Source organism: Capricornis sumatraensis, chromosome 11 (assembly GCF_032405125.1).
Source record: "Capricornis sumatraensis isolate serow.1 chromosome 11, serow.2, whole genome shotgun sequence".
NCBI lineage: Eukaryota > Metazoa > Chordata > Mammalia > Artiodactyla > Bovidae > Capricornis > Capricornis sumatraensis.
In genome coordinates, this window is record NC_091079.1 from 56,677,110 (window position 1) to 56,700,886 (window position 23,777).

Genomic DNA, 23,777 nt, shown 5'->3' on the forward strand with positions numbered 1-23,777 from the left:
AATCTCCTTATTTTAATTTGCATTTCCCTGGTTGTCAGTCAGGTTGAACACCTTTTTACGTTTATTGACAATGTGTATTTTCTATGTATTATCTATTTTTACCATTTGTGAGAAATCTTAATGTTGAAAATAAACTCTGTGACAGAGAGGGGACTTGTCTGATGCTGATTGTAGGATGGATTTTGTAAGTCCTACACTCATCTCCTGACAAAAATTAGGATCAGGATGTTTTCCTAACCACCCGCCTCGCTGCTTCCTGTCAGTATCTGCCTTCTCTCTGATAACTAGGTTTCCTCTTCTAGCCTGGTGGCTGCAGAAGAAGGTCAGCTGGACACGATGGAATCTGTGCAGACACTGTTGTCTTTAACTGCACAGTTTCTGCTTCTATCAAAACGAAGGGAGAAAGTCTACACAGATGGGTAGAGGGAGTTATGTGCAGGCTTGCAAATGTGAGTGCTGTCTGATAAAATGCAAGTTTTTGAGTGTGCAAGTCTTAGAAAATGAGGTCCAATTTTATATCTGGTTTGCGAGAAGTATCTATAGATAAAATACTGTATGGATTTTTAGAATGCTCTCATTCATGTATTAGAAAGTGCACTGCTTTCAACCTCAGAAGTCAGTGTTTCGTCCCAGTTAAGCCTGAGGACTCAGCCATCCTGTGGTCTTCTTGCCTGATGACAGCCAGAAGGACTGTGTCCAGTGCTCTCACCTCTTGATGGCCAGAGGCCAAAGCCGCTGACATGTAGGGGAAGGAGTGTCCAGGACTTGGAGTCAGAGGCACTTGGGTGGGAGTCTTGGCTCTGCTCTTTATCAGCTGTGTTTTGTTAAACAATTCTCTTCAACCATCTGGACCCTGGTTTTCTTATGTGCAAAATGGGGAGAGTGCTTTGTAGCTTGTAGAGGTAGTTTAAGGATCAAATAACATGATTGCTGGGGCTTCCCAGGTGGCTTAGTGGTAAAGAATCCCCCTGCCAGTGTAGGAGATGTGGGTTCAATCCCTGGATCAGGAAGAGCCTCTGGAGAAGGGGATGGCAACCCATGCCAGTATTCTTGCCTGGAGAATCCCATGGACAGGGGAGCCATAGGGTCTCAGAGTCGGAAATGACTGAGTGACTTGAGCATGAGAAGCATGACTGCATTACGCGTTAAGTGTGCAAGCATTCTTCTTCACTCTTCTTTCTTCTCCTGAGGACACCATACCCACAGCCAAGCAAAGGGCTTTGGCAGTGGTTGGTGCTTGATTCTCGTGTACTGCTTGATTCCATACAGCAGTTGTTCTCAAAGTACAGTCCCCTGGCCAGCAACATCCTATCACTTGTTAGACATGCAAAAATCCGGACCTACTCCGTCAGAAACTGCTGTGGGCTCAGCAGTGTGTGACTGCTGCTGCTAAGTTGCTTCAGTCGTGTCCGACTCTGTGCAACCCCATAGATGGCAGCTCACCAGGCTCCCCTGTCCCTGGGATTCTCCAGGCAAGAACACTGGAGTGGGTTGCCATTTCCTTTTCCAAGTGTTTGACTAATGCTCGTTAAAATTTGAGAACCATTGAAAGGCTCCTGCCTGCCATGGTCATTATAGCATAAGATTTGGGAAAAGGGAAAAAATAGTGTGTGTCTTAATAATATAAAAGCTATTTAAAGTCCCAGAAGGTGACTTTCATCTAATGTCAGATTGTCTTTAAAATAGTGAATAAAATGTTACAAACAGGAGCGCTGTTTCCTGTTACCCTGTGGAGGAAAGCACCCAGGCTTAGCTTAATGCAGGATTTGAGATAAGCTCTCTGGACTTGGATGATCACTTCACTGAAACAGATAACTTCTTACCCTCTCTTCTGTTCTTTTTCTTATAAATATTAATGACAGAACTTGTAAACTAATGGTTGCTACACTAACTACTCAGCTCTGGGAGATGCAACATGGTATTTTGCCATGCTATTATTTCTGATTAAATATATTTTAATTTAAAGGCACAGCCATTTGCCTGTGTTCCTAACCACAATGATTAAACACAATAGGCACATTAACATACTTCTGGGTATCAGTGAAAATCTCGACACTCTACATGCACCAGGAAGCTCACTCCTACAACCAAGAGTATAATCATTGTGGCCAGCCTTTTTCAAGCTTGTTTCTCATACATCTTAATTGTACCTTTTTATTATACAATAGCAGACATTAAGGAATAATTGTACCTACTGTATATAATGAGTGTTTCATGTTATTAAATATTTCTAAGCTTCTTATGAGAAATGAGTCAATACTCATCACTGTACCATCTGATGGTCATTAGGAGCTTTGATTTTTGAGTGCCCTTTGCTTTGGGGAAGGAACTCATTTAATTGTGTAAAGTACAACTGATTCTATATGCCAAGTATATTCCTTAGGTCAGGATCTGATACTTAAGGATCAAAGAATTTCAATACAGTTAAACATCAATGATCATTAAGAATAAAACAATCTAAGGGATAGAAACAAACTTCATTTTACACTTGAAGTAGATAGTTTCCTTTCTAGAGAACTGCAAAATGGGACAGAAGGGAGGAATCTTTTGTCAGATAAAGAATAAAGAACAAGGAACAGAAAAGTAGAAAATATCTAATTGGCTGGGGCCACAGCCACCCTTGTTTGGGGTGAGAAGACTCAGGTTGGCTTGATGGTTAGTGGACTGAGTGTGTAAATTTATTTTTAACGTATTACCTTTTGCTGTGCGGGGTCTTCACTGCTGTGCAGGCTTTTCTCTAGTTGTAGGGATTGGAGGCTACTCCCTAGATGCGATGCACAGGTTCTCATTGCAGAGTGGGCTTCAGTCGTTGGGGCACGAGGGCTCAGTAGTGTGGCCCCTGGACTCTAGGGCACAGGCTCAATAGTTGTGGTACCTGGGCTTAGCTGCTCTGCGGCATGTGGAATCTTCCCAAACTATGGCTCAAACCTGTGTCCCCTGCATTGGCAGGCAGATTCTTATCCACTGAGCCACCAAGGAAGTCCTGGGATGAGTATATATTGCATTTCTAGTCAAATGGAGCATTTGCAGGGACCAGAAAGTATCTGGTTTTGGTTTCCTGACTTGCTATTCCTGGCAGGAGGGGCTCCATCTTGGGCCAAGAAGTTTATTGATGGAATAAGTGCAAATGTTGGAGAAGACTCTTGAGAGTCCCTTGGACTGCAAGGAGATCCAACCAGTCCATTCTGAAGGAGATCAGCCCTGGGATTTCTTTGGAAGGAATGATGCTAAAGCTGAAACTCCAGTACTTTGACCATCTCATGAGAAGAGTTGACTCATTGGAAGACTCTGATGGTGGGAAGGATTGGGGGCAGGAGGAGAAGGGGATGACAGAGGATGAGATGGCTGGATGGCATCACCGACTCGATGGATATGAGTTTGAGTGAACTCCGGGAGTTGGTGATGGAGAGGGAGGCCTGGCGTGCTGCGATTCATGGGGTCGCAAAGAGTTGGACACGACTGAGTGACTGAACTAAGTGCAAATTGCTAACAAAGGTGAGACTATTAAGTTAATATTACCTACCATATACTGAGTCTAGTAGGTGCTAGGGAGCTGACTGAAATCACCTACTTTGATTTGTAGAAAAACACTATGAGGCAGATTTTATTGTTCCCATTTTACAGACACCAAAACTATCCTTGAGGGTCCCAAATGGACATATGATGTTTAGTGCTGTCATAGCCAAAGAATATAGGGATGACTGAAAAGGAAGTGTGTGGCTGGTTTCGTAAAACTGCATCTGAGAAAGTGGCGGGCCTGATGGAAAGCCTTCATAAGTTTCTTCTGACTTCAAATCCTCAGTTAAGCTGAGCTGTTTGTCAACCACACTGGTGCACTGTGTGTGTCTAAGCTTGGCCTTCGTATGGGGAGACGGATAGGAAACCCTGCTGCCATGAGGTGAAAAGGAGAGCTGGGGTTTCCCAGGGCACAGGGCACTGGGCAGTATACTGAACGCACAGGCAACAGGAAAACTCCTGAGAGCTTGGAGTAGAAGAGCAAATATTAATAGTTTTGAGTGCTTCCTTTATAATTTACTGAGGTAGTCTTTCGAAGTTAACACAAATATGTATAGATTAATCGTTTGAGGGAAGCAATGAAGACTTAAAAATACTGTCTGCTAGGATCTTTTCTGGTTAGTACTACCCCTTTTGTGAAGGAAAAATTGGACATAATTATTAGGGAAAAAAATGGAAAGATCTTAGAAATATTCAAAGCCATGGTGGCTCAGATGGTAAAGAATCTGCCTGCAATGCAGGAGACCTGCGTTCGATCCCTGGGTCAGGAAGATTCCCTGGAGAAGGGAATGGCTACCTACTCCAGTAGTATTCTTGCCTGGAGAATCCCATGGACAGAAGAGCTTGGTGGAATGTGGTCCATGGGGTCACAGAGCTTTGGACATGACTGAATGATTAACACTTCCACTTTCAATGGAAGAAAGTCAAATTGTAAAAGTAAGGAAATATTAGGAAATGTTCATACTGCATACTGAGAAATAAAAAAAACTTATGAATTCCTCATATTACTTGTATCCTGACAAAACCAATTTGGTGTAGTTCACAACTGGGTCAGGAAGATTCCCCTGGAGAAGGGAATGACAACCTACTCCAGTATTCTTGTCTGGAGGATCCTATGGACAGAGGAACCTGTGAACTATAGTCCACGGTGCCACGAAGAGTTGGACACAACTGAGCAACTATAAAACAAAACACCACCAAACCTTTTATCTGAAGCACAATTCTTTGGTGCTTTCCTGTGTTGAGATTATTTCCCAAATTCTTATTTGGTGTCAGTAGGTCTATGAGTGATGACAGATGGAAGCGATACATGTTTTTCCTTTTGAACAATGTGTGGCTTTGTAGGTGTCTAACCTCTCCTAACTTTTAAAAAAATTATTTGATTTTGGCTGTGTCAGGTCTTAGCTGTGGCACGCGGCATCTTCATTGTGGTAGGCTCCTCTGTAGTTGTGGTGCGTGGGTTCCAGAGCACGTGGGCTCTCTAGTTGTGGGTTAGTTGCCCTGAGGCCTGTAGGATTCCAGTTCCCTGGCCAGGGATCAAACCTGCATTCCTGCAGTGGAAGGTGGATTCTCAACCACTGGACCACCAGGGAAGTCCCAAATTATTTTAAGGCCTCACTGGGCAGTGTGTGGGATCTTAGTTAACCTATCCTAACTTATATTTGGCCCAATTATCTGATGTAAAACTGCTTTTCAAGTGTCACTTCTAGTTCTCAGGTAATGGGGCTGACCATCTGTTAGCTCCACAAGGATGCTATGTTTGAACATCTTCTTGGCTTTTATCACCTCATAAGCAGCTACCTGATCTCGAGTAGCGAGTGTTAAGATGTGCCTAGAACGTGAGACAGAGGATGAGATGGTTGGATGGCATCACCGCATCTGTGGATGAATTTGAGCAAGCTCTGGTAGACGGAGAAAGACAGGGAAGCGTGGGGGTGCTGGAGTCCACGGGGTGGCAAGGAGTCAGACACGGCTGAACAACAGAACATGAGAACACTAGACTTCGGCTTCTTCTCACCTTTGCTTCTACTCTTCCACTTTTCCAGCACTAGGGTCATGATACTTACTTACCAGATTCTTTCCTTTTAAATATGTGTCCTAAGTGGCAGGACTGAACTGAAGCCCTTCTTTGCTTTTCTGTAACCAAATAACATCATGAATTCCATTGAATCTTCAGTATTGTTCCTGGTATTTCATGAATGAATTTGCTTGGGGTAAGAAAAGACTTGTATTGGGTTGGCCAAAAAGTTTACTTGTTTTTTTTCCTGTAAGCTATGTAATGGAAAAACCTGAATGATCTTTTTGGCCAACCCAATACATCACCACTGTAGTCATCTTCCACTGAATTATTCTCTGCCTTCTCTCAAATTCTCCTTAAAGGTGGCTAATACTCTTCACCACAGTAAGTGAACAGCTTTATCAATTACTGGCTGATCAAATCTCAGGCCCTCACTTTTTGTGTTAATTCTACTAATAATTGACCTAAATCAGACTTGGGATTCAAGTGAACAGCAAGGCAATTTTATGGGATACTGAGATCAAGTGTCAAAAGAACGTGATGATTTATATCTAAATCTTTTGGGCTTCTATTTGCAATTTCTGGGTTAATCCTAGAGATCAGGTTCAAACACCCACCCACACCAACTTCATTTATAATGTGCCTCTTACTCCAAAATACCAAGCAACTTTGCATTTAAGAGCTAAACATTTATTATTTAGTATTTTTTAAGATTCAAAAATAAATATGTAAATACCTTACTAAAAGTTATGAAACTTGTATATACATTTAACATTTAGGATTTTAAGTACATTTTCCAGAACTTTAAAAAATAACTGGGAGTATAGTTGCTTTACGATGTTGTATTAGTTTCTGCTATACAGTGAAGTGAATCAGCTCTACAGATACATGAACCCCTCCCTCTTAAGACCTCTCTCCCAACCCCCAACCTCAGCCCTCCGGATCATCACGTAGCACTGAGTTGAGCTCCCTGTGCTAGCTATGTTTTACACATGGTAGTCAATCCCAATCTCCCAATTTGTCCCATCTTCCCTTACCCCATCTGTGTCCACAGCCCATTCTCTCTATCTGCGTCTCTATTCCTGTCCTGGAAATAGGTGCACCATTTTCTAGATTCCACATACATGCATTAATTATGTTTCTCTTGCTGACTTACTTTTGTATGATAGACTCTAGGTCTATCCACATCTCTATAAATGAGCTTATCTCATTCCTTTTTTATGGCTGAGTAATATTCCATCGCTCTCTCACACACACACACCCACATCTTCCTTATCAGTTCATCTGTGGTTGAACATTTAGGTTGTTCCCATTTCCTGGCTGTGTTAAGTAGTGCTACAGATGAACATTGAGGTATGTGCGTCCTTTTGAATTACGGTTTTCTCAGGGTGTATATGGGATTGCTGGGTTATGTCATAGTTCTATTTTTAGTTTTTTTAAGGAACCCCCATACTGTTTTCCAGTGACTATCAATTTACATTCCCACCAACAGTGTATGAGGGTTCCCTTTTCTCCACACCCTCTCCAGCATTTGTTTGTAGATTTTGACGATCGCCATTCTGATTGGTAAGAGGTGACACCTCATAGTTTTGATTTGCATTTTTCTAATAATTAGGGATGTTGAGCATCTTTTCATGTGCCTCTTGGCCATCTGTATGTCTTCTTTGGAGAGAGATCTATTTAGGTCTCCTACCTATTATTTCTTGAGTGGGTTGTTTTTTTGATATTGACCTGCATGAGCTGTTTATATATTTTGGAGATTAATCCTTTTTCCATTGCTTTATTTGCAAATATTTTCTCCTGTTCTGAAGGTTGTCTTTTCATCTTGTTTATGGTTTCCTTTGCTGTGGAAAAGTCTTTTAATTAGATCCCATTAATGTTTTTATTCTCATCACCCTAGGAGGTGAGTTGAAAAAGATCTTGCTGTGGTTTATGTCAGAGTGTTTTTCCTATGTTTTCCTCTAAGAGTTTTATAGTGTCCAGTCTTACATTTAGGTCTTTAATCCATTTTATCTTGTGTGTGGTGTTAGGTAGTGTTCTAATTTCATCCTTTCACATGTAGCTCTCCAGTTTCCCCAGCATCACTTGTTGAAGAGGCTGTCTTTTCTCCATTGTATATTCTTGCCTCCTCTGTCATAGATGTGTGGGTTTATCTCTGGGTTTCCCATCCTGTACCATTGATTTATATTTCTGTTTTTGTTCCAGTTACACTATCTTGATTACTGTAGCTTTGTAGTATAGTTTGAAGTCGGGGTGCCCGATTTCCTCCAGTTCAGTTTTTCTTTCTCAAGATCCTTTTGGTTATTTGGGGTTTTTTGTGTTTCCATACAAATGGTTAAATTTTTTGTTCTAATTCTTATGAAGGATGCCACTGGTAATTTGATAGGAATTGCATTCAATCTGTATATTGCTTTGGGTAGTGGAGTCTTTTCACAATATTGATTCTCCCAATTCAAGAATATGGTATAAATAAATATTTAGTATTTTTAAGCTTCAGTAATAAATATATGTAACTTTTAAATACATTTAACATTTAGGATTTTAAGTACATTATTCAGAACTTCTGATAGGCTTCTGTAGTTACATAAACTGAGTAAGACTCAGGAACTTATGGAAATGGGCTCATGGAACCCACACTGTTACCTTGAATTTCATCATATTGTCTGCCTTTTCATGGCTGATAGTATGACAGTGTGGAATAATGCTAGTCAGTACACTGAAATGAAAAAGCATAGTATGCAATCATACCTGGGACTCTGTTACAAATATTTACAACTTGTTGACTACATAACCTCAGGCAAGTCTACCTGCAGGAAATCTTTCATAGGGACCTTAAAGCAAATGTCACGTTCTCTACAAAAAATCACATTTCAGTGTAGAGAAGGAGGTCTGTAAGTATGGTCTTTGATTTTCAGAGAGAGGGAGACTGAGTGATCACCACTGAAGAACATCCTATGACCTATGGCATGATTAACCTTTATAAAGAGGCCTTTAGTGGGATCTTACTGTATTTTTAAAATTTGAGACACACAAATTAAATTCTTTCCCAGTTCCTCCAATTAGTAAAAGCTAACATGGCCAAAGCAGTTTCTCTGCACCAGATACTATCCTAAGCACTTAATGTAAATAAGTTCACTTCCTCCTCAGATCCACCCTGTGAGGTCAGTGCTATGGTTCTGCCCATTTTACAGGGAGCACGGATTAGTGAAGAATCCACAATCAATCACAGCCAAAATTTCATTCATACTATTGTGTTAATCAGTATTCACTGCATTCTATAATTTTGATATTTTCTCTTACTCCCATATATCACACCCCTATTGAGAGAATGTTAGTCACTACTCCCATATATCAGACTCCTATGACAGGCTCCTAAGTACTTCTCCAGTATGTGGGAAAAGAAGGAAATGTTGGACACAGATAATTCGTAAACCTGGGATAATCGAACATAGCCTGATGAATTGTTACACTCTCCTGGTGGATATGCCACGTCCACAGTGCTTGTGATATTGAAGACATGAGTCTACACGTTTTTCCAAAGTCTGGGGTGGGTGGGTGGGGGCTGTATGTGTAAGCAGAAGCCCAGGGAGCTGCTCACGACTCTTGAAATAGTTATTGCATGAAAAGGGCATACCGAATATTTTCCAGATTTCCCAACCACACAGTCTTCACCCTAGCTTTTGGCTTCAGCCACTGAAATCTGTGGTTTGGACATGAATCTGGAGTCGGTAATTGTTCTAGCACCCTGTGCTTCTCCTGACTGCTTCAAAGTAGTCTGTTCTCTGTTCTGTTCCTAGAGGATTTGCTAGGAGAGGAATCATCTGAGTTGATAAATCTGTTATGTTTGTGAGGGTCTTTGATACCTTAGCTCGCAATAGGAGTGACCAATTTGGGATTTAAAGGTGCTGTGGCAGCTTGGGAAGCTGTTCTAGAGAAGCCCTTTTTATTATTCCTCATAGGCTGCAAGTTCTATTTGCAGCAAGTTTTTTCAAGTATAAGTTTATTCAAGCTGCTTGTACCTAAGCAGCAGGGGCTAGAGTAACATATCAATTTCTCTGGCCCACAACGGTCAAAAAACTAACTGCAAAGTGCCCGTGCAGGAGATTTACTTCAACTTGACGTTTTCCTTGAAAACAGGAATGGACTTAAAACCTGGGATAAGGCACTAATACAGTTAATGACTCTGGCTGGTGGCTCAGTTGATAGAATCCACCTGCCAGTGCAGGAGATGCAGGAGACATGGGTTCGATCCCTGAGTTGGGAAGATCCCCTGGAGAAGGAAATGGCAACCCATTCCAGTATTCCTGCCTGGGAAATCCCAGGGACAGAGGAGCCTGGGGGGCTACAGTCCATAGGGTTGCAAAGAGTTGGACATGACTGAGCACATACACAATGGAGGCAAAGAGCAGAGCCAAGAATTTTATTTTGCAAAATTACTTGAAAGGCCCAAGGTGAAAGAAACATAGAAAAAAATAATGGTGCAGCACTGTGACCTTCTGCTAGGCGGATTCTTTGAGCACTGTGCTGTGCGCCCCCCATTTCTATTATTAATTTTTCAGCAGATTTTTCTTTCAACACCATCAAAAAATTCCACATAACTCAAGACAGTAATTTACTCTTAAAGGAAACAAACACACCTGCAACTTTATTAATAACCAACTTTTTATTAGAGCAGATACAGTTGTGAAAACTGTACGTTATACATTTTGGTTTCAAGGATTATAAATAACGGAACTCACAGGTAGGGAGTTCTTTTTCACAGCAAGAAACTTTAAATAAACAAAGTCATGTTTTATTAAGTACATTGGCAGACTTCATGTGCTGTCCAAAATGTAGAGTACAGTATAACAACCCATTAGAAAGAGCCTTTCATGTAAAATACAGCTGTGCACATTTTAGAAAAATACCAACAATTTGAGCTTTGTTTTAAAAAAGCTTATAAATCATACATATATTTATAAATGGAACCAACATGCTCACTTTATAAACATATCCTTTATTATCTGTTACCCATTACTTCCAAAGCATTACACATTTGAAATAAACACTTAAGATTAAATATTTTATTTCATTTTTTTTTTTTTAAATCAGCTTTCCCAGCATCAAGAGCTATGGGGTTAGGAAGGAGCAGTGAGAGTATGGAGATCGACACAGGAACTGAAACGTTTCTTGGGTAAAAACGTACTTCCTAGATTTAAAAGTCAAAGGAAAATGTAAAAAATAAATATACAAGATGTAATTTTCATTTGCTCTCTTTCTGCTTTCTTCTTTATTCCATATTGGTCACACCCAGGAGTTTCAACATATTGTACTTCTGCAAAAAACACCACTGGGTTACTACCCTGCAGGTGACATTCACTCTGCATCTGTGCTAACATATGACTTCTCTCTTCTGTATCGAAATGGTAGCAAATAAGGTAAGAAGAATCTGATTAAACCATGCAGATCATGAAAATACTTAGGAATAGCTCCCTCTCCTCAATGTTTTACCAAGATTAAATGGACAACTTTCCTCTCCTGATTTTCTTTTTAAATAATTATATAAAGCCCACATAGTTTCTCTAAATAAGCATGCTTCTGAGTAATAAAGAATAAATTATAAAACAGCAAAAAAATCAGTTTATGTCAGAATAACAAAGGACTGCAAAAGACAAATACTTAAAAATTGTCTACGCCTTTAAAGTGTGAAATAAAATTACAAAAGGACTATGAAAAACACGAAAGGCATAAAATTGAGAAGCACTGATTGAACGAAGCTTTATGCTCTACCTGAATGTATTCAACGAAAATTTGTAAGTTGGGGAAAAAAAAAAAAAAGAGCAGTTATTAATAGCATCTTGCTTAACTTTCATGGGAATTAACATAGCCACTGACAAGATTTTATTTGGTTGGTAAAATACGTCAGCAATGAAACTGAATCCTTTAAACACTGATTACTGCAACCCATGCAACATTTTGACTACACTTCTTAGACTTCTGTTGTCTTTCAGCTTTTAAAATTTAGCACCTCCAAAGTGCATAAATAAATTCATCTCAGTAGCTTTAAAAATGTTTAAGTGATTTCTTAGGTATAATGCCTTCAAATTGCTAAATTTTAAATAGCCTTTTACAGGTTTAGGAAGACTAAAAATGACATGAAGAATGATGTATTGCTATCAAAATAAACACATCTTCTCTAGAATTCTGTTGTTTTCTTTTCCTCGAGATGTGACACGTGTGCTTCCTCCGGCCAGGACCGCACGCTGCAGGTGACCACACATCAGATTTAAGTAAACAGCAGAAATGAACAGAACCGTGCACAAGCCGACAAAACCTTCTCTCCCGGGACGTTCCAGGAGATGAGAAAGCAGCAGGTTGTGGCATAAGACTGGTGAGTGATGCTGCTGCCTACTTCCTCTACTGAGACAGGAGTGAATGTTGGAACCATGGCCGCAGCAACACAATCCTCCGACCGCATTCCTAGGGCGGTCGTTTGTTTCCCCAGCTCCCTACTAGCAACGTCAGATGGTAAAATAGTAAGGCAGCTGTTGACTTCCATCAAAAAAAAAAAAAAAAAAAGCAGCTCCATACATCTCCAGTTTAGTCACACTCTGCTAGGACAGATGGAGTAGCCAATGCCAAGAACTTCGCCGGATGGGGCTGCTTCAGCAGATGTTAAGAAAGAATGATTATTAAGTTTTGCTCTCCAACATGGTTGCCTGCTTCAGCTCCCAGAGGACCCCACAGCCACAACGCCTTCCCAGGGGGACTGGACAGGTCCTCCGGTTGATTTTTCCATCTTTCTCTCTCTCTCTCTCTCGTGAGCCCATCCTAATTCCAAGCCTCCTTCCCTGTGTCTGAGTCTGCCTGGAGTGTGCCATTTAAAGGGCTGATGACACCACTGCAGAGGACCGTGGGCTCACACCACTAGTTGTCATGACTTCACCGAAGGGTCAAAACAGTGATATCATTAAGTAACTATGTTGAATCATATTCAGGCGCAGCCAAAATTAAATTGAAGGACAATGCACGGTTGTTAAAAAAAATGTAAATCTGAATAGGGGAAAAGAATGTGATAGATTGTGATTTTATTTAGAAATTAAGGCTATTCTTACCTTTCCTAATTCCAATCAAGTTAGAAAGTGAACAAAAAGAATGGCCAACCCGATATTCAACAGCATGACGAGGATGATCATGATTGAATTAGGGCCCTGGAAATGAAACAGAACGAAACAGAAAACTCTAAGTGTCACCTTTCCATGTTAATAGCAATAGTTAAATTAACTCACAAAACCAATTACCAAAAATACTTAAAAAGACACAACACAGTTGCAAGTCTGTATAGTCAAAGTTACCTGTAGTCATGTACAGGTGTGAGTTGGACCATAAAGAAGGGTGAGTGCCTAAGAATCGATGCTTTCAAACTGTGGTGCTGGAGAAGACTCTTGAGAGTCCCTTGGACAGCAAAGAGATCAAACCAGTCAATCCTAAAGGAAATCATCCCTGAATATTCATTTGGAAGGACTGATGTTGAAATTTCAATACTTTGGCCACCTGATGTGAAGAGTTGACTCATTAGAAAAGGCCCTCATGTTGGGAAAGATTGAGGGCAGGAGGAAAAGAGGCTGGGAGAGGATGAGATGGTTAGATAGCATCACTAACTCAATGGACATGAGTCTAAGCAAACTCCAGCGGACAGTGAAGGACAAGGAAGCCTGGCATGCTGCCATCCAAAGGGGCTGCAAAGAACTGGACGTAACTTAGTGTGTGAATAACAACAACAACACAGTTGCAGTAAATAAAGCATGAATAACGACAACAGTTCTAAAAGGTATAAACTAAAAATAGCTATGCTGTGTTTAGATGGAGTCATCTCTGAGCTTTCATACAAAAATGAACCTAGTATTGAGTAAACCTAAAAAATTTAAAAAATAACTGACTTCACCTTAAAACACTGGGCAACAGTCTGGGTGAGACACAGCTCACCATAATGGGTTTAAAACTGATGGGAATTAGAGATGTATTTTTGTTAGGTAGGGTGTAATTTGGACTCGGAGAAGGCAATGGCAACCCACTCCAGTACTCTTGCCTGGAAAACCCCATGGGGAGAGGAGCCTGGTAGGCTGCAGTCCATGGGGTCACGAAGAGTCAGACACGACTGAGTGACTTCACTTTCACTTTTCACTTTCATGCATTGGAGAAGGAAATGGCAACCCACTCCAGTGTTCTTGCCTGGAGAATCCCAGGGACAGAGGAGCCTGGTGGGCTGCCATCTATGGGGTCGCAGAGTTGGACATGACTGAAGCGACTTAGCAGCAATTTGGACTAGGAAGAAATCATTTCCTCATCAAGGCAGCTGGAAACAGGAGAGTGAAATCTGAAGGATGGTGAGGCTGCTCTGGCAAAGTTCAGGAAAAACTCAGGAGGAGGTTCTTTGACTCTTGTTTTTCCTGGTTTTCTTTTTGGATACCATCCTTTTCTTAATGTAAAAACTGTAAGTGGGAAGTTGAACCTTTCGTAAATTACTGTGCAAGATCTAATTTTTAATTTCTCTGCTCAAACCCACAGCATTTTAGAAATCAAGTTATATTTTAACAAATCACAGAATCCTATTTTGGTAAGTACCACTATAATAAATACCACACAGTCTAAAGTGCCACAAATTTACTTTTTTAAAATACAAAACAAAACTGCTGTATGACCCATCTGTTTAGATCTGGTTATGTTTGGCTATCTTTATCATAAAGAGGCATTCTTGGTATTAACTATTAAAATAGTGTCTAATTCTTAAGTAGCATTAAAAGTGCTCTAAAAGTTGCCTTATAAGGGAGGTGGGGTAGGTAGTTTTATTCTCATTTTATGGACGAGGAAAGAGTTGTACACCATAGTGAAACTGTGTCAGTCTTCAGATGCTATAATGATGTGGTTTGTAGGGGGTGGGGGGTGGTGGGTGGTGAGTGAGTAAGGGAGGCTGGAACTGCCATTGGCTAGTGCTCATCTCATGGGGTCCAGGGCTTGAGTCCTGTGTCCTTCAAGGAGGCCTCCTTTCTGGATGAGGCCACATCCTCCCTGGTAGAGGTCAGAGTGCCTCCTCTTTCTGTGTCCTAACACTTCACACCTTACTGTCCTTTCTTGTTAACTGTCATCTTTTCCCATAGACTGAGTCCCACAGGGGTCCTCCTTGTTCACCACTGTGTACCCACACTTAAGGGCTGTCCAGTTCATCCAGACAACCAGTATTTAATGAGAACCCACCTTCCACTTTTCCAAGTACTATAGATGTGGTGGCTGAACAGATATATTCACTGTATTAAATGAAGAACAGGGTGATTCATAAAATCAGGGTGACAGAGAGGAGGAATAAAAATGGGTGTTATAGAGGGATTCTTAGAAGAAAAAGCCTAGTTCCTAAACTCCAAGTAAGGGAGGAAAATAATTCCTCACAGTGATTATTAGTTCCCTTTTACAAACCTCCAAAAAGATAAGTGTCTTGCCCAAGGTTACTCAGCCAGTTTGAATGAATTAGAACTGAGATTAAACAACTTTGGTCTGTTCACTTCAGAACTACATGTCCTTCATCTCTATTAAAGTCACAGGCCTTAGTTTAAAAATAATTTACCATCAACTTCTTTAACATGGCATTTTCATCGATATCCCATAGTATCAGAAAAACATCAGTTCTTGATAATGATCAATGGGTCTTTTAGAATAGTTGTGTTCTAAATTAATAGGAGAGTACTAACCTGTGTAACTCCTCATTTATGGTTAACTTAGAACACATAAATAATGTGTTAGAACTCAGAAAATAACTGATGATCTTTCAACATTATTAGTTAGGCCGGAGATTACAGAAATGCTATTAATATACATACTGAATAGACTTTGTTCACTGAATGTGTTTAGATTTTCTTAGGAATGTGTTAAGAATTCTGGGATCCTTTCAACTCTTTTGGATTAGTGGATTTCATTTCATAATTTCTCAAGACAGTGAGTGATAATGAAAGAAGACAGGGAAAGTAACATCAAACCAATATGATGCAAAGTCCAGTGACTTACAGGGGACCCTGAGAAAGCAGAATGATAGAGAAAGTACTTTCAGTAAAGGTGTGCCTGGACCTTTCACTCCCACTCTGAGTCCTTAAAAGGTTCCATGAATTTATTTAACTTTTTGAATTGGTTAGTATTTTGGGTTTGTGTATATTTATACAGACATAATTTCTACTGAATAAGTATTTCTCCCATATATATTCTAATATACACATATATTTATCCTACCAGTATAGCTCCACTTACAAAGGTATTTTTAAAGATGACTCAGTTTAGATAAGAGTAAACTGGCAATAAAAGGCTCAAACAGCCAGGTTAAAAAAAAAAAATTCTGGGACACTGTTTAACAGGTGGATATCAAGACATGACCTCTGTGCTCGTCAGACACCTGGGCTGGGTACAGAGTGTAAAGCTTTAAGGTGAAGTCTCATAAATATGACTGCGGTGGCCAGTTGTAGCTTAAAATAGTAAAAAGAAAAAAAGTCAGTCTTGCTTTTGAAGACTGACTGAGACAGGTGTAATACAAGAAGCTGTTGGGGCAGGGCACAGTACAAGTCTTGATTAGAAGACACTTTCAGGCAGTTAGAAACTAAAGTGCAGGAAGTCAAACTATGGAAAGAAATTCTAACTCAAGAAGTTTTTTCTTCAAGAGACTATCATCACTCATTTAAAATTATGAAGAATTTTCTGAAGAGTTAGTACAATTTGCTAAACTTCAAGTTTTTCCAAAAACATGAAAAGGGCAAAAGTTAATTATATGTGTTTACTGTGTGTGTGATTCAGACCTGATCTGACATGGCTGCCTTAGGTTTTATAACAATTCAGAAGAAAGGTTGGGTAAATCTCAAACTTGGAAGCTGATCAGTGTAACTGCTAAGAGAAAAGTGTGGGTTGTTCTCAGGAGTTGAGTCTCCTAACTAGAAGACCACTCACTAGTCTCTTTGATCATAAGGTTCTCAAGTTGCCATATTGCAAAAATCCTACAAAAATCTTGGCATCACACAGAATGTACTTTCCTGGGACATGAGTCCACATGCAGCCACTGCCCATAGGAGTCACAGACTGGAGGAAGGTTGTAAAGTAATTCTTGTTATGGCTCCCCTTCTCCCAGTGTTAGCCTGTGTCCCCGAAGATTCTCTCTATTTCTAGGAATCAATACCCAGGGTGATCCTGAGGATGGATCAAAATCAACCGGAAAATATTTATGAACTGTCTATGCTCCAACTAGTGTTGAGGTGAACTTAATAATAGTCAATGCTTTCTGAATACCTACCCTATGCAAGGAACTACGACCTTTACAAGTTATCAACTCACAACCACTGATATTAATCTTCACAAAGCTTGATATAGGTACAGATGAAGAAACTAAGTCAGAGCAGGTTAAGAAACTTGCCTAAAAGTCAAAGAGCTGGTAAGTAACACAGCTGGGATCTGAACCTATGGTGTCTGGCATAAGTGGCCACACCCTTAGCTAGTAGCCTACACTCTCAGTAAGTTGGCTGACTACAATTCTGCAAATTGTTTGGTGATTCTGATTCAAAGTGGACCTCTCACACTGTCTCACAAACAGGAACTCAGTCTGGTTTCCCCCCTAATGTCTGCTTTAGTGTGAATGTTTCTACGAGTTTCCAAGTTGTTATTTGTAAACTTGCAACTTATACACTGTCTTAATTTCAAAATTGTATGTAGCGCTCTTTTGTTTTAAAGGTCATTCACTGACTACCTTCAGGATGATTCTGTCACTTTCCTAACTCCTTGTGAAGAGGACTTCCCTGATGGCTCAGATGGTAAAGCGTCTGTCTCTACAATGCGGGAAACCCGGGTTTGATCCCTGGGTGGGGAAGATCCGCTGGAGAAGGAAATGGCAATCCACTCCAGTACTATTGCCTGGAAAATCCCATAGAAAGAGGAGCCTGGTAGGCTACAGTCCACGGGGTCGCAAAGAGTTGGACACGACTGAGTGATGTTCCTTGTGAAGAAAACAGTTATCAGGGGTGTGAAAGGCAGCTTTCTGTTATCAAGGAAGGGAAGATTAATTGTTAAACTCTTCACACACAGGCACCAATTCAGCCCTGACTTCCAGCTCCTAACAGAGGTACAGAGCTGCTGGCCGCCTCCTATCCTGGGGTGTCCAAGGGAACCCTAGAGACCAGCCTGCAGAGCTGCACGATGCTTGGCTGACTCCCAGAATCCAAATGTTCTGCACATCCACGAAACAGATGCTGTTTCTAAACAAGAAGGCGCTAATTCACCAAACATACCAATCAGTAACAGTTTATTACAGTTAAGAACTAAGTAACTCACCTAATGTGAGGGACACTGGGGCATATACTTTCTCTTAGGAAGTTCTGAAAATCAACTGAACCCACCAATGGGTACCCAAAAGGTATAAACGATATAGCCTTGTATTGTCTGAATTTTCCTCTTGTAAATCAAGCATACTAATACCAATTTATATGGGAAACTTGACTAACCCTATGGATAAATGCTGAAAGCCAAAAGAGAGGTTATCACACTTAACAAATTCAGTAGTGATAACATTCAGACGTATTTAGTATCAGGATACTGATATATCAATGTTAAAAAAAGGCTTACTAAACAGTGAGTCTCAAAGTTACTGTTTTGAAAACCACGTATCTATATAAGCACTTGACTCTTGGAAAGTTAATCATGTTAATTTGATTAATTTATATTTAGATAATTAAAAAGGTGAGAATTTAAAGAAGGTGGGAACCCATGTTAATAGATATTAGCAAAATAAACCTAAGAAATTTCAAACATAAAAGTTAGTTGAAAAATGAATTTCAGTGTTAAACCTATGAGCAGACTGAACAGACAAAAGTAAACCAATGGTTATATTCTTGTTGGCCAAAATATTAATCTACACCTTTATGCAAATATGTCTCAGAAATTACTAGTCAATACTGGGTCAACTGGCTTCTTCCCTAAATTACAATCTTTTCCAAAGCCATATGACCAGGTGAACAATTTAATAGAATCTTAAATCTTACTGAATAAGGATATCAGAGAGCTTTCTGGTTGAATAATAAAAACAGTAAATGGTGAAGACTCATAATAAAACTAGCATCTATAAGAAAACTGAAATTTTAGGAAGATTTACACTCTGAGGAATTAGAAAACCAAAGTAACTTTCTTAACAACTGAAAATTTTCACTTCTTATACAGGAAAGTAGTAGTTCTGAAAAGCCTGGCTATTAAATAAAATCCAAACTAAACATTTATGAGAATAATTCACAATAACCAGAAAAGATGTTTTGTCGAAAGATGCTGACTGTTGTGGGGTGGAGTCTAAAGGCAAGTTAAGAACTTAGCAAATGGCAGTGGACCTCTCCTTCTGGTTAGAGCACGACAGCCGGCCTCTGGGCCAAGGCCCATGATTCCTTCCCAGCCCCAGCAGTCAGCTGTTGTTACAGGCTGCCCGTTTGTGTCCCCTGGCCCCAAATTCACACAATAAAGCCCTAAGCCATGGAGGATGGACCTTTGGGAGGTGATCAGGTCATGAGGTCGGAGCCCTTTGACGGTATTAGTTTCCTCTTTCTTAGCCCTGTGAGGACTCAGGGAGAAGGTGGCCCGTGGTCCATGGACCAGGCAGTGGGTTTTCACCAGACCTCAGATCTGCTGGTGCCTTGATCTTGGGACCACTGAGCCTCCAGAATTGTGAGAAATAAGCGTTTGCTTTTTAAACCACTCAGTTCAAGGTATAGTTTTTCGTTACCACAGCTGGAGCTGATAAGACAGCTCCCATGAAGCTTACCGCCACGTGCTGGTAAAGGCTTGTGAAAGTGGAGCTGGGACAAGGCGGTCACGTGAGCCCACCTGTAGGAAGCCTGAGGGAGGTCGCAAATGCTGCCCAGAGAGCCCCTGGTGGCTAGGCTACTGGTGCTAGTAAACGCTACCCTTCACAGCCCTGGGCTCCTTGTCGTCATCAAGGCGTTGATCTCCCCTGATGCCACCCAGAAGAACCCAGAGGAGCAGAGGGACAGGGAACCACGTCTTGTACAACTTACTGAATTGGCTTCTTTTTCCAAAGCAGGGCGCACATCGCTGCTTGCTGGGTTCTTTGGTATAGCAAGTTCAGACTTCTTAGCTTTTGGCTCAGCTTTGCTTTCTTTGGCAACTGGTTTTGTCACAGATTTAGGGGGACTCCACTTGTTGGGTGACGGCTTGTGCACCAGTGCCGAGGAAGACTGGCTCAACCCCTCCTCCTCCGTGTCCTCCGGAGGGTGCTGGGGGGCGTTCAGTTTCACGTAGTAGCCGTGGTACTGAGAATGCAGCTCCCCGTTACTGGGGTTGGGGATGTGGTGGCGGCCAGAGTACTTGGAGGAGGGCACGACCGCCCCCACCTCCTTTGGGGGGGCCTTGGAGGTCAAGGGCTTGTTGACGGCAGCCGTCACCTTCTCCTCAGCCGCGCTGCGTTTGTCCTGGTTGAGTCTCGCCCCTGAACTGGGGTTCTGCTTCCTTGCGGGCTTTGGGGAGGGAGAGCGGCCTTGTCTGGGACTTGGCTCAGGAGACTCTGGGGGTGTGGTGCCTTTGCGGTAGAAGTGAGGCGATTCCTTTGGTGTGGGGGGCTTTTCCGGGACCTTGTCTTCGGGATTTTCTTTAGCATCTACACCTTCCTGAAATCTCTGTTTGATGTAATCTGGGCCTGGGGAGAAAGTGGACAACAGAAGGGGAGGTGATAAAATGAAAATAAGGCATAAAGGCTTATTCCTCTCATGGCTACAGATATATAAATATTTGCGAAATCAACTTAGCCTTTCCTCTTTTTCTCTAAAACGTATTTATAAGGCTTTGACTAAGCACAAGGATGTTTCATGCCCTGGGAGAAAGATTAAGGTGATTATGTACTTGCCTGGAGACTCCCATGGACAGAGGAGCCTCGCAGGCTACGGTCCACAGGGTCGCACAGATTTGGACACTACTTAGCATGCACACGCACATATGTACCATTAATTTACACTATTTTGACAGCCATAAAGGTGAGACAGTCCTGATTTCCCAAGTAATTGTACTGTTTCCTCTCACTGGCAGAACAGGGAGGCAGAATTCATATAGATGGAGCACCGCTGACAGCACCATAATTAATCTGCACGTTCAAATTACATGGTATAACTAAAATGCAAAGTATGTGCTCATATACAAAAATAAACTGACTCGTATGCTTAATATTTAATATATTAGAACACTTAAATATATTTAAAGAATGTTTAAAAAATCATCTACATTGGAGGAGGAGAACATGCATATAACCTATTTTTTAATGACCCTTCATTAAAACCGCCCAGTTAGAAACAAACACCAAAGTGCAGGTTACACTTCACAGGATGACTTACTCAGAGGCCCTTCAGAGTCTGGCTTTGCATCGGCCGCATTTATGCAGGCATCAGAGTTAAGATAAGCCAGCTGTCTTTGGCTCTGCTGTCTCAAGACTTTTTTTCTGAGTACTTAAGAATTGTTTAACAATCACAGATTCTTCTTATAAAAAATTCTGTTTTTAAAAAGGGACCCTGGTGCATTGTTATTTTATGGGCAGGTTTAGGGGAGAGTAAGGAGAACTTGTACCACAAGCTTGTCCCACCAGCTGTGAGCACTTCAGGAGGCCAGGATCCGGAGAAAGGAGTCTCTGCAGACCTCAGATGTGCTCCCAGGCACTCTGCCCTTCCCCAGTGGCCTCCCCTGTACAGCCTTTGGCCACCACATCACCCGGCCACCATTTCTCATCAAAGGAAATCAAATCAAGGTCACCCAGTCCAAGTGGCCCTCTTCTCTGCAAATGGGAGGTAGCTGACTGTATCATCTCTGGAGTATCCAAGGGAGAACTCACCCACCAACTTGCTTATAGGAACTGACCAGCTCTTGTCAATTCCAGAGCATTGCCTCTATTAACTTCCTCCCTCCATGCCGAGCCCTCACCCCGAGCCCTCACCCCAGGCGGGGCTGAAAGACAATTACCCCTGATTGTTAAAAATGCATACTACTTCCCTCACAGATGAATGGAGAGAGAGGTTTAGACACACAAAACTGACAGACAGACAGACAAAAGACTGAAGCGACTTAGGAGCAGCAGCAGCAGCAGCATGGCCCCATGGATGGACTTGGAGGGCATGATGCTAAGTGAAATGAGTCAGAGAAAGACAAATGCCATATGGTATCCCTTATATGTGGAATAAATTTGGCATCTAAGGGATAGCATTCGTCTTTCTCTGACTTATTTCACTTAGCATCATGAATATGTGAAACTAGCAGGCTCACAGGTATAGAGAACAATCTTGTGGTTACCAGTGCGGAGGGAGGGACAGGCAGTGTATGGGTCGGGGAGTGGGAGACACAAACTACAGGTGGTAAGACAGGCTCAAGGACGTACTGTACAACACGGAGAACATAGCTAATATCTTGGAATAACTGTAAATGGAAAATAACCTTTAAAATTGTATGAAAATAAAAAAATTACCGATTAGTCACGTTCTTCCTGGGACGATCTGAATAATTATTTACTGTGAGATGGCCATTTATTATACAAGGTGTTTTCCAAAGTGTTAAGCCTCACGAAAATCCTAGCAAGTGGGCATTATCCTGATTTTACTGATATGGAAACAGCTGCAGTAGCTGAAAAACCCAAAGTCACACAGCTCCTGTGGATCCTTAAGATAAAATATCACGCAACATGTACTATATTAACCCTAGAAATGAGAATTCCCAAGGGCCCACATTTATAGATTGCACTAAGGGACAAAAGCATAAGAGTTCTATCTCACAGTCCACCCTGCAGATGATAAAGCCACCACTCGGCATTCAAACTTCCCAAACAGGTCAAGATCGCATGTCAACAATCGAGATTTCCTTTCTAAACTTAAGGTTAAGCGCTCTCTTTACAAAAACTGGCAATTTTCTTTTAAATCCACTAAACATGACAGTATGAATTCTTGGCACAGAGAAAGTTATCTCGCTTGGCTATCCTATCCCCTCTCCAGGCGAATGTTCCCGACCCAGGAATTGAACCAGGGTCTCCTGCACTGCAGACGGATTCTCTACCAGCTGAGCTATCAGGAAAGCCTGAAGAAAAAGAGGCAACTGCAATTATTCAAAAGGTGCTATTTTTCTTTCCAGCTCCTTCCTGGGGGATCTGACTAGACCATTACCACCAGGAGAAAGCAGCATTAGCAGCAACCCTGGAAGGGGAGGTTTCTCATCACCAGGCTCACCCTGACTTTCAAAAACCCACGAGAAGAATTTATCCTGGTTTTTCACAGAGAAGTCCCTCATCTACTGCAGACTTATTTTCACCCAACACCCCCTCTGCAGGATGCTGATGGCATATTTTCTCCCACCCTTCAACGCCACGTTTCATCAGACTTTGGTTTCACTTGTGCTTCACTTTCATCCAATTTTACAGCATGACTGAAATACCCATCTAGGCATGGTAGTAAATGTTCTGTGCAAAGGTAATTAATAGGCAAGATTCTTAAAGCCAATGGATTTCCCCCTTAAAGTCACCTAACTCTGAAACACAAATTACAAAGTACTTTCAATGTCTTCAATCTAAGGGGTAAGTGCAAAAGTTATTTTTGCAGACCTTTCTATCTTAAGATTAAGGCATATGAAAAGCTAATGTCTGACTTAAATACACACACCAAAAAGAACAGGAATAAAATAGACTCTGGCAGGCGTGGCTAGTTATACATTCTTAAAGTTGGAAGAAGAGAGTCACTGAACCACAGGAAATAAAGCTGTCACAAAGCCCGCGTGCTTCAATTTGAAAATGTGAGACTGGAACCACGATGCTTAAGAGTTTAGGGTTTATCTGGGTAACCACTGGTCTTACCTGTGCCTACTGCTGAAAGCAGATGAGAAGCTGAAATGGGAACTGCTTTCACAGGTCCCAGCAACGTGACAGCTGCCAGCAAAGGATGAGACTGCTGAAATGCTAACAGCGGCAAGAGGTTGTTTATTTGGGAGGAAACTCAGTCAAATGAGTGATAGTGGGTCCCAGAAAAAGAATTTTTAAAAAATTAAATTTATATTAAAGTGATATGCTTTAGTTATTTGGAAAAACAACAAAGACCTATAATACCTGAATACAAAGCCTAGTTGCAAATACTTTTTGTAAAGAGTAAATAGATCTCCCCCTACCTCTTAATTTATGCCATTGTGAATAGGCGAAGCTGAGACTGATCTGGCCCCTGGAGGATTCTGTATT

General features: G+C 41.3%; 1 protein-coding gene across 1 annotated transcript in view; it reads right to left on the reverse strand.

The window, feature by feature from the left end:
* Positions 1 to 12,642: 12,642 nt before the first annotated feature.
* JPH1 (junctophilin 1) overlaps positions 12,643 to 23,777 on the reverse strand; it is an 84,974-nt gene continuing 73,839 nt past the window's right edge. The window contains exons 4-5 of the mRNA XM_068983957.1: positions 19,588 to 20,225; positions 12,643 to 12,723 (exon numbers count right to left, since the gene is read on the reverse strand). Of these exons, the coding sequence (XP_068840058.1) occupies positions 12,643 to 12,723; positions 19,588 to 20,225 (719 nt within the window). The remainder of the gene's footprint in view (positions 12,724 to 19,587; positions 20,226 to 23,777) is intronic.